The 13,506-nt window shown below is 48.9% G+C and overlaps 1 protein-coding gene across 28 annotated transcripts in view; it reads right to left on the bottom strand.

The window, feature by feature from the left end:
- Window positions 1–826: 826 nt before the first annotated feature.
- DISP3 (dispatched RND transporter family member 3) overlaps window positions 827–13,506 on the bottom strand; it is an 84,043-nt gene continuing 71,363 nt past the window's right edge. For 3 of the 28 annotated variants that reach the window (XM_032448815.2, XM_015882713.3, XM_015882714.3), the window contains 12 exons: window positions 13,306–13,467; window positions 12,676–12,798; window positions 11,929–12,065; window positions 11,098–11,279; window positions 10,537–10,667; window positions 10,259–10,434; window positions 9,211–9,337; window positions 8,502–8,647; window positions 8,028–8,187; window positions 7,618–7,731; window positions 6,481–6,647; window positions 827–5,840 (listed from right to left, as the gene is read on the bottom strand). In XM_032448815.2, coding sequence (XP_032304706.2) covers window positions 5,478–5,840; window positions 6,481–6,647; window positions 7,618–7,731; window positions 8,028–8,187; window positions 8,502–8,647; window positions 9,211–9,337; window positions 10,259–10,434; window positions 10,537–10,667; window positions 11,098–11,279; window positions 11,929–12,065; window positions 12,676–12,798; window positions 13,306–13,467 — 1,988 coding nt within the window. In that variant the 3' untranslated portion in view covers window positions 827–5,477. Of the gene's footprint in view, window positions 5,841–6,480; window positions 6,648–7,617; window positions 7,732–8,027; window positions 8,188–8,501; window positions 8,648–9,208; window positions 9,338–10,173; window positions 10,435–10,536; window positions 10,668–11,097; window positions 11,280–11,928; window positions 12,066–12,675; window positions 12,799–13,305; window positions 13,468–13,506 lie in introns of those variants that run through there. The other 25 variants (XM_015882712.3, XM_085509725.1, XR_014932077.1 and 22 more) reach the window with 20 other exon arrangements.

Genomic DNA, 13,506 nt, shown 5'->3' with positions numbered 1-13,506 from the left:
CACTTCCATACAGCTGCTTTAAAAGCTCAACCCCTCTGCACTTCCCAGGGTCAGGCAAATAACTCCTTATCACCTCATTGGGGTGTGAGGGGAACTTATTAATCACCTACCAGCCCCCACCTGCAGTGCTCTGACAAAGCTGCAGAACTCTTTGGTGGTGGCTAATGAGATACCAGCACCCACACCTGGAGCTAACATGAATCTAACGCTGAACATCAGCTAACAAGTGTTAGAGCAGAGACAGCTGCCTTTCTGCTATAAAGAACTGAACTGCGATGCTCAGTGCCAGGTTTCAGCTCATCCCATCTGTGCTGGGATGCCCTCACACCTAATTCTGCTCTTTGAGGCTGCTGGACAGATGTGGAAGAGGATGTGACTCACCTCACTGCCCATGTGCTATAGGGCCACTACAGGCACCGCGACCCTCACAACCACCACGTCCCCTCTTGGCTACTCAAAATCACAGATGTAGTGGTATCTATACCTCCTCCCAGGCCTTCTTTACCACTTAGCAGCCCTTATTGTTACTTCATAACCACATATTCCAGAATCAGAGTCTTTCACATGGAAACCAGAGGCCACTTCAACTGCCTGCCTAAACCACTTGTAGCTTCACCCATCCCATTGGGAGCAATTGCGCATGGTGCGGTTTACCAGCTGCTGCCTTTCAGCCTGAAGCACACACACCTCCACCTGTATGCATTAGAGGAGTAAAAGAGCCCCAGATGAACCTGGATGAAGACCTCACTTGAGCCAGCCCTCCATGGAGCTGGAACATTGTCTTACCCTATCTGCAATATGGTGCATAGCAAGGGAGCCAAACGAGTCAGTGTCAAAATCTTTTATTTACAACAGTCTCCAAAAATCAAGGAACATTGAAAATAGGGAGAGTAGGAGACGACTTACAAAAGTAACACGCATACGGTACACTGCGAATTGTGCTACATCACTCTGAGAACCGATGCTAAAGGTCTGCTCCCCTCTACCCCCATCATCCATCTTCTTTGCTCTCTTCCCTGCAAACCTTCCTGCCTGCTGCTCTGCCTCCCATCACCACCACTGCTGCCCCAAGGAGGAATGGAGTCGAGGATGCATCCCACACCCCCATTCTGATGTATAGGCACTGAGAGTTTCCAACTCCAGGACCTGGGTATGAAGCCGAGCAATAGGAGTTAGCAAAGGGCTTTGAAACAGAATAACGTAAACTGTGGCTTGCATGCTATCCAGGGTGAGCAGTGATTTTGGTGATTACTAAGAGACTTGCCCTGCTTGGCTGCAAATCAATCAGCACAGTTTTCCTGCTGGACAGTGGGGACACATTTATGTGTATCTTGTGTTTAAACAGGCCTTTTATAACCTTCCAAGAGGGTAAGAAGATTCAGTGCAGGACAAGGCAAAATGAGGTTCTGTGACATAAAGCAACATCCCGGTTTGTTACAGTAGAGACAAGTCAGTGGTCTCAGGAGACCCCTGCAGCCAGATTGCTCATTCAGCTCTGTAAGGATGCCATCCTTCTCCTTGGGGATAATATCCAGGCTGGCTTTGCTTGGGACAGAGATCACAGCCCAACACAACCACTGATCCCTTCCCAGTATCTGCAGCCTTTGAAACTGGTGGCCAACCCTCATGTCCCCATTGCCTGTATAGTGTGAGTGTATACAGTGTGAGCCCAGTACAAGAGCCACTGCAACAAAAGCAAAGGAATGGAGTGAGGAGACCTGGGTCTATTTCTTCTTCTGACACTGATCTTTGAAAAGCACCTCAGCTCTGCTCCTCTTTGCTCCAAAGCTGCTGTGAGTCCTATTCTCACCAGTGTCTGTTCTAAAGGCAAGGAGCAGCAGATGCCCTTCTGTGACTGCTGAGGGCTTCTTGTCAGGACAGCATCAGCTCTGTTTGATAGGAAACTACCCGCTCTCCATCCTGAGACATTCACTTTTCAGCAGGTATCCTTCAAAACAGAACTTAGACAAGAAAAAAGGAGTGGGCAGATAACAAATATTTCATTGCATTGTGCTGTAACTGAGAACCTGTGTGTGTTTCTTTTATAATTGCAGCAATAAGATTGTTTTGAGATGGGAAAAGAGCACATTCTCTTCCAAGTCAAGCCAGGATGAAATATTTCCATGACAATGGGCTGCTGCGTTTGACTATTTAAACACATCAAAACTGGCAGCTTTATATGAAGGATTTTAGCACCTTAGATTCCCCTGCCTAAGAAATTCTCCCCAGCATAACTTAGTTCAGCATCTGTGAACATCTTAAGCAAAAGCAGGTACCACTAAGAAGGCGGAACCTTGCACAGCAAGGCAATGGGGGCCCAAGAGATGCTCTGGGCAACAGAGGAGTCATCAGAGAAAGAAGATGGGTAGAGATGTGGGAGGAATTAATTAAGGGCAAGCATCTGCTCCTGGAGCAGCGCCAGACAGGTGAGCCTTTGCTTTTTATTGCTACAAGCATCTACCTCAGAGCACTGATTCCCAGCAGGGCTGTCAGCCCCACCTTCATGCTTGCTCGGATAAACCCATCCATTTTCTTACCCCTATAATTTTATGAATATTTTCTAATGCCAGGGAGATGGATGTGTGCATCTGCCACTGATTTACTGTCTCCACTGAGGCTGGGCTCCACTTCTGTGTCTCTCTCACTCTGCAGGGTATTCTATGACTCTAGATCTAAAAGCCAAGTGTTCTGACCATCAAACTCTCAGCTTATCAATGTCCAGTGGTTCTTTGCACTGGAAAGCATAATCTGGGATAGTCTCCTGGCTCTTCTACTACAACCTGGATTAAGTCCCATCCTAACTCTGCCTCTTGCTGAAGGGACACCATCTCCTCACTATGCCTTTGCAAATCATCTGCTATACCTACCTCAGTCTTTTCCTTCCTGAATCACTCCAGCCATGGAGTGCCTTGGGCAAACAAGGACTCTGCTTGTGCCAGAGTGCCCTACTGCTCTGACTGTACCTGGGCTAACCAGGGATGATGAGAAAGACTGGCAGTTAGTCCTTCCCTATTCCTGCACCAGAAAATGGGACAGAACCTGTTGGGTGCTAAGAATGCTGTTATTTTTGTCTGAGATCAGACACTGCTAAATCAGAACCCAGAGGCACAAAAGGTTTTCCACCTCTTTGAAACTAATCTTGGCTTTCTGAGAATGGCCCAGCATCACCCTGGAAGTGAGGGGCTTATATTAGCTTCTTTATAGTGAGCAGAACTGTGGGATACCTGGGGCACGAATGTGCTTTAAGTTCTGCAGGATTAAAGCAGATCTATGCCTTAAAGATCTTTCAGTGCTTCTCCATGCTCACAGGAAGGACACGCTGCAAGGCTTAACTCAGCACCTTCCTCTCTTGTCTGGTGACCTGGAAATAACCATCAGCTTTAATCACTCCAAGAAGGTTGAAGCAATAGGTGAATATGGGTCAAGCTGCCAGTCAGAGCATCCTTGGCAGCAGCACCAGGGCTCCCACGCTCTGCCCCCATAGCGCCCATGGAGATGGCTGTATGTCATCAGCACGCTGCCCTCTGTGCTTGCTGCCACTTACAAGTGCTCAGGGCACCACTAGTAATTAAATCCAGACAACAGACATCAGGGAGAGCGGAGCTTGCAGATCAATATGGCTGAGCCCCGCACAGCAGCTCTCAAAGAAGCACAGGTTTAAGATAGTTAAAAATCCTTTCCAGAACCATTCATTCACCAGGGTTCATCCTGTAGGAGCTGGGCAGAGCAGAGACAGGGGCCAAGGAACAGTTAATCCCACAGAATCCATGGGATGGTAAGGAAGAAATCAGGTCTGGTTTGCTCACTTTCACCACCCTCACTGTCCTTCAGTAGGAGTGCTCTAGATTTCTCCTGGCATCAACAAAGCCCAAGGAGACCCCTGTCCTCAATCCCTTCTTCCCCTTGGGGAACCCAGTTTAGGATCCAATGTTTGATTTTGTTTCAGAGGAATGGCACAATATGAAGATGTAAGAAACTGGCAGGGATCAAACCAGGAATACAGCGAGCCAAGCAGCAGCAGCTGCTGGTCCGTCTCAGCAGCACAGTCCCCAGAACGTGGCTGGCACCAGGGACCAGCTTCCTGGCATTTCCATATTAAAAAGCAGGTCAATCCAGACAGAGAGTGCAAAGCCACCGGGGACATGGTATCTGCAAACAAATGAGGAGTCGGGCTGCTTTCTGGCCACCTCTTTCTGTTGGCATCCCTGTAAATAATGTTTAATGCATCTCCCAGTGGGCCTGACCCCTCCCCTTCTGCCAAGGACCAGATGTGCTGCATATCAATGCGCTCACTTAGTTATTTCAATTTTAAGAATATGATGGAATCAGTGGTGCTTAAAATGTACTTGTTAATGGCACCAGTTTGCAATTTCATTTTACTTTAATATAAACCATCTGCTTTGAGCAGGCAGCAGCCTCAGGCTGAAGCTCTGTTGCCTTCATGTCTGCGCAGCAGCGTCTCTGAGCTGCCACAGAGAATGCCCCACTGTTTATCCATGCATGCTATGGGCTCTACCTGGCCACAGGGGTTAGATCATCCTTAGGCTAAAAGCTGGATGCCTGGTCCAGGAGCAAAAATCTTTGGACAGAGGTGAAGGCCATCAGTTCTCTCTCTGCCATGCAAGAGCAGAGGTAGATTGATGAAGTCACAAACAGAGCAGGAGATGGGACTGGACACCACTGCTACCTTGGCAAGAAGGAGAGGAGGTTGGGGCCCTGGCGACACCAATTGTGTTATGGTGACTGTTCATAGACATAAGAGATCCCAGTGAGAGGTCCAGTGTCCTTTATGAAAGAAAGGGAGAGCCGAATGTCGTGGCATTCCCAACTAACAATGAAAGCAGGTCCCAGCGAGTGGTGCTGCCCCCAAATCTCTTGTTTTAATCTCACAACCACCCCAATAAGAGCTAGCTGGGAAACGTGCCCTGTGCAGTGCTGAGCACAGGGCACAGCAGAGCAATGCTATTCCCCAGGCCTCTCCAGCTCACTGCTGTTTGCAAGGCTCAGGTATTGATGCACAGCCCTGGTGTGGGGACAGGGCATCACCTCAAGAGCCATCATTGCAATGCTGACCCTGGCCATGGGAAGGACAGAAAGGAAGCAGTTTGAAAGGGATCAGACGGCCTACCTGACTTCTTTACCTTTTGTGGTTCCAGAAAGCTCTGTTCATTCAGAAACAAAGAAAAGCAGAAAGAAAATGGAGAGAAGGGCACCTTCTCCCCTCCTACTCATGGGCTGAGGAATTCCCTGGGCAGCCCTCACTGTCCGTCACTTCCATCCATCACTTGCAAAATAAATACAAGTTTAGAGCAAAACCCATTAGAAAATAAAGTGCATCTGGAGTTGAAAAACTTCTGGAAAAAACAGGATTTTTTTTTTCCTCTTTTTTTTTTCTTACCAAAAATATCCTTTAAAAAAAAAAGAAAGAAAGAAAAAAAGGGATAAGAGGACAGATCGTGTGGCTCTTGGTATAGGGTCTACAGGGCTGTCCCATTAGGGAGAGGGATCTTAAATCCACCCTTTAGAAGGGCAAGGCAGATGCATAGACCCAGCAGGCCGGTGAGAAGCACCCCTGCCACAGCCTTGAGGCAGGAAGTCCTGCTCCGGGTGAAGGTGCCCGGCCCCATGATGCTCAATAGGGCTGTGCTCACAGTCAGAGTGTATAGGATGGAGACTCCAGTGTTGAGGGCCACGATCTTCCCAAACTTGGCGAAAGGGGCAATGATGCAGAAGAAAAGTGGGACGGTGGCAATCACGGTGGTGACGGCACTGGAGACAATTGCTACGCCTACATGACGGATGGCTTCAATCGTCCTCCACTGGCGGCAGGCTGTGGGGTCCTGGTAGAAGGGACAGCAGTGTTATGGGGAGCAGGGATGAGCACAAAGGGCTGCAGAGATGCTTCATGCTCTGAAAGGGTGGCTTAGCTTGTGGAGTCCTGGTCTGGGACAGAGACACGGTGTGAATGTGCTTCTTGGTGTTTATGAGCCCACCAGGCAAATAACCACAAGGTGAATATCCAGCTGAGACTAAGTGCTGGATTCCGGTGCCCCCACCAGTGCCTTATTTCAGCCACATCAGGAGGGTGTAGTGCATACAGACACTACACCAGGGAACACAGATCCCCAAGCTTTCGTGGTGCCCATCTTCCCAAAGAGGGTAAGATTTTAACAGGGCCAGAGGGTCCTGTGATTTGCTGAACGGGGCCAATGGGATTTTCTGAAGTTATAGGATGAGTGTAGGCAGGACAGTCTTCACTAGGGCTGGAAAAAGCATTGCTTTGGACACAGAGAGACAAGAGCATGGGCTGGATGCTCAGCTGGGTTTATTGACTCCATGTACACCAGCTGCCCAGGTGTGCTGTGAGGATGGCAGGAGACATTCCCTTTTGCTCTGCAAACCTTATATCCTGCATTGCATTGAGTGGTACAAAGGGCACAAGGGGAGTGTGTGCAAAGCTTTAGGAGGAAAAGAGCTCACCTCTGCATGGTGCAGCGGCAGGTTTTCCCCTGCCAGCAGGTAGCCCTCCACCAAGTGCACGCAGTAATCGACAGAAGAGCCAACGAGGATAGACAGAGAAATGGCTTCCACAGCCCCCATTTCCCAGCCAGACCAGTACATGATGGTCACCACCAGGCAGACCACCCCTGCGTGAAGAAGCTCATGTTAAGCAAGTTTAGAGGACTCAGGGAGTGCTGCCCTGACCCCCTAACAGGTCGTTTAATGGGGATTTTGAGATCATGCCCCTGAGCTCTGCACACCAGCTAAACAGAATGCTGTGTATCCTCCCTCCTGCCCACTAAAGCAAATGCTTCCCTTACCTTCCAGCTATCCAGTAATGAACTCAGACCTGCTGGGCAGAGCAAAGCACCTAACTGAGATATCAGACAACATGACAGGCTGAAGCCAACCAGACTAATGAATCCAACAAGCAAGCGTGCATATGTGCACTAGATGGAAGAGGGCCCTATGTTTTGCTTGCTGGAGTTTACTCACAGCCTGGGCACACGCACAAGGTTTTCTTAAAGGCAAGAGTGCTGTTTGATTGTGAGTCATGTGTGGGAGAGTAAAGTGGCTTTAAAATGATAGATTTGATTTTGTAACCGGGAAGTTTAGTAACACATTTAGTCCATAATATCGTCGAATCACCAGCCGGGGAAAGGGAACTATTTAGAAATTTGCTTCAAATACTAACAAAAACACTCAAATATTCAGCTTTTAAAATCTCCCACTGCTTGGAAACAGCAGCCATGGTGCTGATCCTTGGGAAGCAGTACAATTGTTATTCAGGGCATGTGGGACTTAATCACATTATTATACATAACAGGCAGGGATGGCATTTGTGTAGCTAAACCCCTTATTTAAACAAAATAGAAGGGATTGTGTAGATAAAGCACACTGGGAATTAGATACACAAATCTGTTTTCCCAATGAGGTTTCTATGCAGTTGTTGAGTGTTTCTCCTGTTCACCTGAGTATATCAAGACTGAGTCCAGGAAACCAAAATGATTATGGACTCATTGGAGACTCATATGGACTAATGGAGACTCAGCAGTGCCACAACCTACCGGTTCCATAGAAAGGGAAGGCCTGGCACACTGAGGTTGGTAATATTACCTAAGATGCTGAGCAGGACTGGCAGCAGGAGGAGGATGTGAGTGGTGAACACTGCCACTGCAGCCACACAAATAACCAGCGAAAGGATGAGACCATACAGGGCACTCTGCACTCCTGGAAGAGAAACAGCCAGTTAACTGGAGCCTGGGACGCTGAGAGCTGGGGTGAGAAGGCACTGCATCCCTGGACTCCCCGCTAACAAAGCAAATTCCCTCACCTTCTCTATTTCCCTAAACTCTATGTAGGGATTTTGACTATATGTGCTGCTTGGAGTAGACGACTTTAGGACTGCACACAGTCCTACAGGGACCAAAGATATAACACTTCTGCCTAAAATGGAGCAGTAGGTGTTGTGTAGGTACATCAGAGTGCATGGGTTCCTCAGGGAGAGAAGCAGGACAGTCACTTGCCTATAATCTCCATGAAGATCTGCTTCCAGTGCTCACAGGTCTGGAAACCATGACGGAGAGCAGAACCCTCAGGGAAGAGCTGGAGTTGCTGCTGCAGGAATGTCTCCCATTTCAGATAATCAGCGTATGTCTGGAAGGAGGATTTCCCTTTGTAGGTTGTCTGTAAGAAGATGAACATGTTACACTTGTGTCCTGTTGTCTGATGCAGTGTATGCAAGGGTAAAGTCAGAATAAGCAGCTGGAGTTGCAGGCAAAACTTACAGGGGCAAAAGGCCACCAGCTCTCTGCCTGAACTCACATTAAGTGCAAAGCGTGGCATAAACAGCTATTTCTTAGCAAGATGTGAGTGCCGGCATCTGTGCAACCAGGCACAAACAATATCAAGCACTAATTTATGGCTGCAGTGCAGAAAGAATAGAGCGAAGCCCCTAGAAGTCATGAGAAGGTATCCCAAGGATAGATGGTGATGCTCACCGATTCAAATGCCATGGAGATCCACTGCACCTTCCCATCCTTCACTCCCACTGCCCCATGAGAGAGCTGGCCAGGCAGCAGGTTCGGCTCAGGGATGTTCTTGCACTCAGGGTGCAACATCTGCAGAAAGGAGGAGATGCTATAACCTGGAGAGAAAGAAAGAGCAAGGAGTGGAGGACAGGACAGGGAAAGGGAGCACATGGGATCAAAGGGGAAGAAAACAAGGAGGCTGGAGGCTGCATTTATCAGCAGCTGTTTCACCTTGCAACTCTGACTTGTAAAAGCACTAGAGGTCTCAGGATCTAAATTCTCAGCTTGAGAAGACACAGTCAGCGCTGTCAGCACTGAACAGGACATGACCACAACTCAAGCTAACAGAGATGCAGAAGAGGCATCTGATGCTGCTGTCCTACTTGCTGCGTATTTCTCATCCTTGAAGTTGGCACAACAAATGGAAGCACAGGGTGAGTGGCTCATGGGAAGTGCTGGGCCAAGTGGAGACAGACAGAGCTGTGCTGCAGCCAACTCAGAGAGCTAACTGCTGAAAAACACCTCTCCTCTCCGCACTGCCTGCATTTGTCACTGACTGGTATGTTTGCTTCCTTCATCAAGCTGGGACCTGAGAAGCCCTTAGCATCTATGCTCAGACTGGAAGGTGTAAAGCAGGCTCCACCCAGGGACCCAGGGTCTCCCCAAGGATCCTACATACCCGAGGGCAGGCACTGAGCCCCTCCTGGCTTCACCAGCTCGGTGTTGCTGGCGATGGCTTTGCAGAGGCGGCACAGGTTGCCAATCTCTTTGAAGAGGTCGAAGCTGTCATCGTAGATAACGCTGCCCTTTCACAAGGAGACACAACAACGAGAGCACCACACATGAGACATACACACAGCAGCTGGCACAAGAAAGCAGAACTTGATCATCTTCTGGGCACAGAGCTTGAGATCTGCTTATTCAGACCATGGGTTCTACAGTAAGTAAACCTCACATCTTTGCCTCACCAGACAAGCCAAGAAGAAACTACATTAAGAATCAAAATCAGACAGCGTGACAGAAGTACTGATGAGTACACGGCTACCAGGTCATGCCCAAAACCATTATGGTCCAACTAAGGAGAACTCAATTCCAGCTTTCTGCCCACCCCACTGCTTGTGTGTCATGCTGTTCCCACCAGAGGAAAGGACAGGTTCTGCAGAGCACCCTCAAATCAGAAGGTTGAAATGCATCTGCAAGAGCCGTAGCTGAGCATAATTCTGCTGGGGAAAGGCTGGGAGTATTTCAAAGTACCAGACCTGGGGGATAAACTGGTCCTGAAAATGTCACTTTTAGGAAACCTTCTCTAGAGTGGTATGTATTTTTTCCATGTTACAATCTTATAACAAAATAAACAATTACAGAAAAATATCAGTTGCCTGGATCTTGAGTCTGCAGTGACATTTCCATACTGAGTTCAAGATGGGTTTGCTTCTAAAATCCTCAGGCAAGCCAGATTTAGACTCAAAATGAGAAGGTTAGGTACTGCACTCAGAAAGGGATTTTCTGACAAGTCTAAAGCAATTTTCAGGATAGGGCTTCTTCTCCATCCCCATTATTTGGGAATGTTCTGTACAGAGTGTGCTTCTGGCTCATCACAGTGTTGCCACCTCCATCTGTCCAGAATGCTGGACTATGCTACCTGGGCTGCAGGGAATAACTCAATACCATCCAGGGAGACCTGTCCTTCTCATCAGCCCCAGGCTGGCCGTTCAGCATTCATGTACCATGTCTCCAATGACGTGGTTGTCAGAGTGCTTGGTACGATTCACCCCTCGGATGCCAAAGACAACGAACACCATGGCTCCTGTGTCCACCAGTGGTCTCACTGCTGGCTTCCCACAGCCCATGTTCATGCAAGGATTAAATCCAGAAGTCGCTGAGAGCCTTGCTTTGGGTGCTGCTATTAAACATAAAAGAAAGGAAGGTTACACCTGAAGGCAAAAACCCGGCTGACTCTTTAACATCGCCAGCAACAAGGCATAGCAGGACCTCACCAGCTCACCTTTCTCACTGGGAACATAAAGGATGCCTTTAGTGGGTCCATCTGGGCTGGAGCTGAGAAGACAACCAGGAGGTGCCACACACACTCGGCCATGGTAAGGAGGCTTGTGTGATTGGGCAAAATACAGCTTCCTGTGCAGGAAAGACAGTTTGTTATGGTAGGGCACAGGTAGTATGGATGATGTCTCCACAGCGCTACATGGAAACAGACATTCTCAAGGAGAGAGGGAAGGAAAAGCAGCACAGTTTTAGGCTCAGATCCATAGCCATTGTGTACTGTGTGCTGCCTGCTCAGCCCAAGTCTTCAGCTGGGTATGTCCAAGACAAAAATCATATCAATTTCTTTTTGACATGCAATGAGGCCCACAGTGACAATCCTGCATCTGGCCTGTGACCAGTGTTAGTGGTGTTGTGGGTCTGCAAAATAACTTGGCAAAGAGGCCTAAGGCCAGGGATGTCTCCAGCTGAGAGCAGGACTGGCACTGGACGTGAGGCATCGTGTTTTAGCCATCCAGGTGCACTGTGTTTGCTGCCTGGCCATTAGTGTGCTTTGGAGGGTTACCTTGTTCGCTGCTGCTCCTTGGCGGCCACGTAGAAACTGAAGTCGAACTTCCAGCCTCTCTTGCTATCACAGGACAAGGTAGTCATCATCCACTTCCTGGGGCTCGTCTGCTTAAGCAGCCCTACTGTGGACACACAAGCTGTCAGCTTCCTGGTGAAGTTACCGAAAGGCACTCTATACACCTAAGCAATGGATTAATGAAAACAGACACTTAACTCCACAAGGTTGCAGCCTGTCACATGTTAGCATCACACACTCCCCCTCCTCCCAGGGCACTGGCACAACCATACAGAACGAGCACTGTAGGAACAAACCCAGCCAGTCCTTAACCTGCCTCCTTCCCAGGGTGCGTGTGATGGGACCCCTTGCCAACCCCATTCTTTGTGCCCAAGTGGGATGGTGGTTGCTCTGTTCAGGATGAGGGAGAAATGAGAGTTCTGCTGGGGGTGTCCGTGCCCAACACGTGCACAAGCAGTGTTGCCTGCTCACCAGCTGTCTGTGCACGGACAGGAGGAGGCAGTGGGAATGCAGCTGTCTCAGTTGCAGTTTCTACTGAATTATGCTCAGCTGATGATGGCAGGAATCATCTGATCCCCACAGACACCCACACTTCTGCTCTCATTGTTGACAGTCACAATACAACTGCAACAAACCAATCCTGGGGCAGTGCAAGGCATCACCTCTAGCAATGCCTTTAATGCTAGATCCCTTACTGCAGTGCCCTTCACCCTGAGCTACCCAGGGCCCTGTGGAGTGACAGGAGGCTCTTGTGCTCACCTGCTGAGTGCTGCACTCTTGATAGAGGGGTCCACCATCCCTGGAATGACTCACCTGGAATGAAGGCACCTCTCCATCTCCCGGTGACACCATCTGCCAGGGGGCAGGGATACTGGCATTGAGAGAGAATCTGTAGATGGCTGGCCTTCCCTTGCTTCTGGACTTGGAGATATACACAGTCCCTTGCAGATCTGCACAAAACAAAGGGAGGGCATGAGGGCTTGTGGTTCTGCTCATTCAGCAAATCTTACAGACGTGGGCAGTAGTGGAAGAGGTTTTCTTCTGTCTGTTGTCTCCTCTGGGGCAGCAGACACAGCCTCTGCCTCCTATAGCAGCACAGCACACCTTTCAAAGGCTTTCACAAATATATCCTGAGCTGCAGTAATTCCTGATGGCTTATTGATTCGTGTCAGCTCAGGACCTGGCCCAATAACTCTTTTATCCTCAAAATCCCCTGCAGAGCAAGCCAAATTTACTCCCTTCATGGCCTGCCAACAAGGCTGTGACACAGGACAGGGATGCGAAAGGTCTGAGCTCCCAGCCCTGTGCTCACACTAGGCAGACCACAGGGATTTGTCACTAGACTGCACTGCCATGTGGTTTGTTGGACCCTGTACTGAAGAACAGTAGGTATTCAGGGGAAGGGGTAACGATACCCTGCACATCCAGCACCAAGCCAAGGCTCAGCAGGGATGTGTCAAAAGAAAATTATTCCATATCAGTTATTCAGAGGTTGTGTGATTTCTTTTCTGTTTTAAAAACAAATGTGGCAAAAAAAACCTGTCCTCATGCCCTGCTTACCTTGCTGCCCTGTATCACTTATGCTCCCTTTGCTTCCCCAGGGTGATCCAGAGCCTCTCTTCTTTTTTTCTAAGGATGTTCGGAAGTTGTTCTGCAAACTGTGGGGCTTTTCCTGAAACAAACCTGTCCCACAAGGTTACTCAAGGAGGAAACAGTGAATAACAGAGCAAGATACCTACTATGGTAGGCACGGTGGCAATGGGTTGATGGTTGGGCTAGATGATCTTAGTGGTCTTTTTCTGACCTTAATGATTCTATGATCACTGTGCATGCTATACACTTGAGTAGGTAACACTTCAGATACTCCACTACTGAATATCAAATCCCAAGCAGGGAGCACAGAGCCACACACCAAAGACTGGTCACTGGCATAGTCCCTTGTGAGCAGTAGTTGGTTTTGCTAGACCTCGCTGTTATTTGCTCTAACAGAAAAACTCAGGCAGTTCTTGGCTAAAGCAGCTTTTCAAAATACTCAACTCCTACAGGCAACACCACCATCCCACTCAGACTACACACCTCCCTTCAGTAGGATCCATTCAGTATCCAATGAGCCATGAAATACATAGCTCTCACTTTCATGTTCCAGATCCCCCTGCCTAGGGCCTGAGGCCTGAAGAGCAGCACTCTCACCTGAGCAGGTAATGCAGGAGATGCCTTCAGCACTCAGGTTGTATTTCAGGTCTAGCAGCACCTGGATGTTGGTGTCTGGACGGAATAGGACTGGAGCACGGCTAGCTGGGCGGAGGCGGCTGGCAAAGAATATGGACAGGAGCAAAACAAGGAGAAAGAGCCCTGCAAAGAAAAGCCCAGATAATGCACGGGAGACCCTGC

The sequence above is a fragment of the Coturnix japonica genome, chromosome 9 (assembly GCF_054131305.1).
Source record: "Coturnix japonica strain WE chromosome 9, WE-NBRP24, whole genome shotgun sequence".
NCBI lineage: Eukaryota > Metazoa > Chordata > Aves > Galliformes > Phasianidae > Coturnix > Coturnix japonica.
This window is presented reverse-complemented; position numbering and strand designations above follow the sequence as displayed.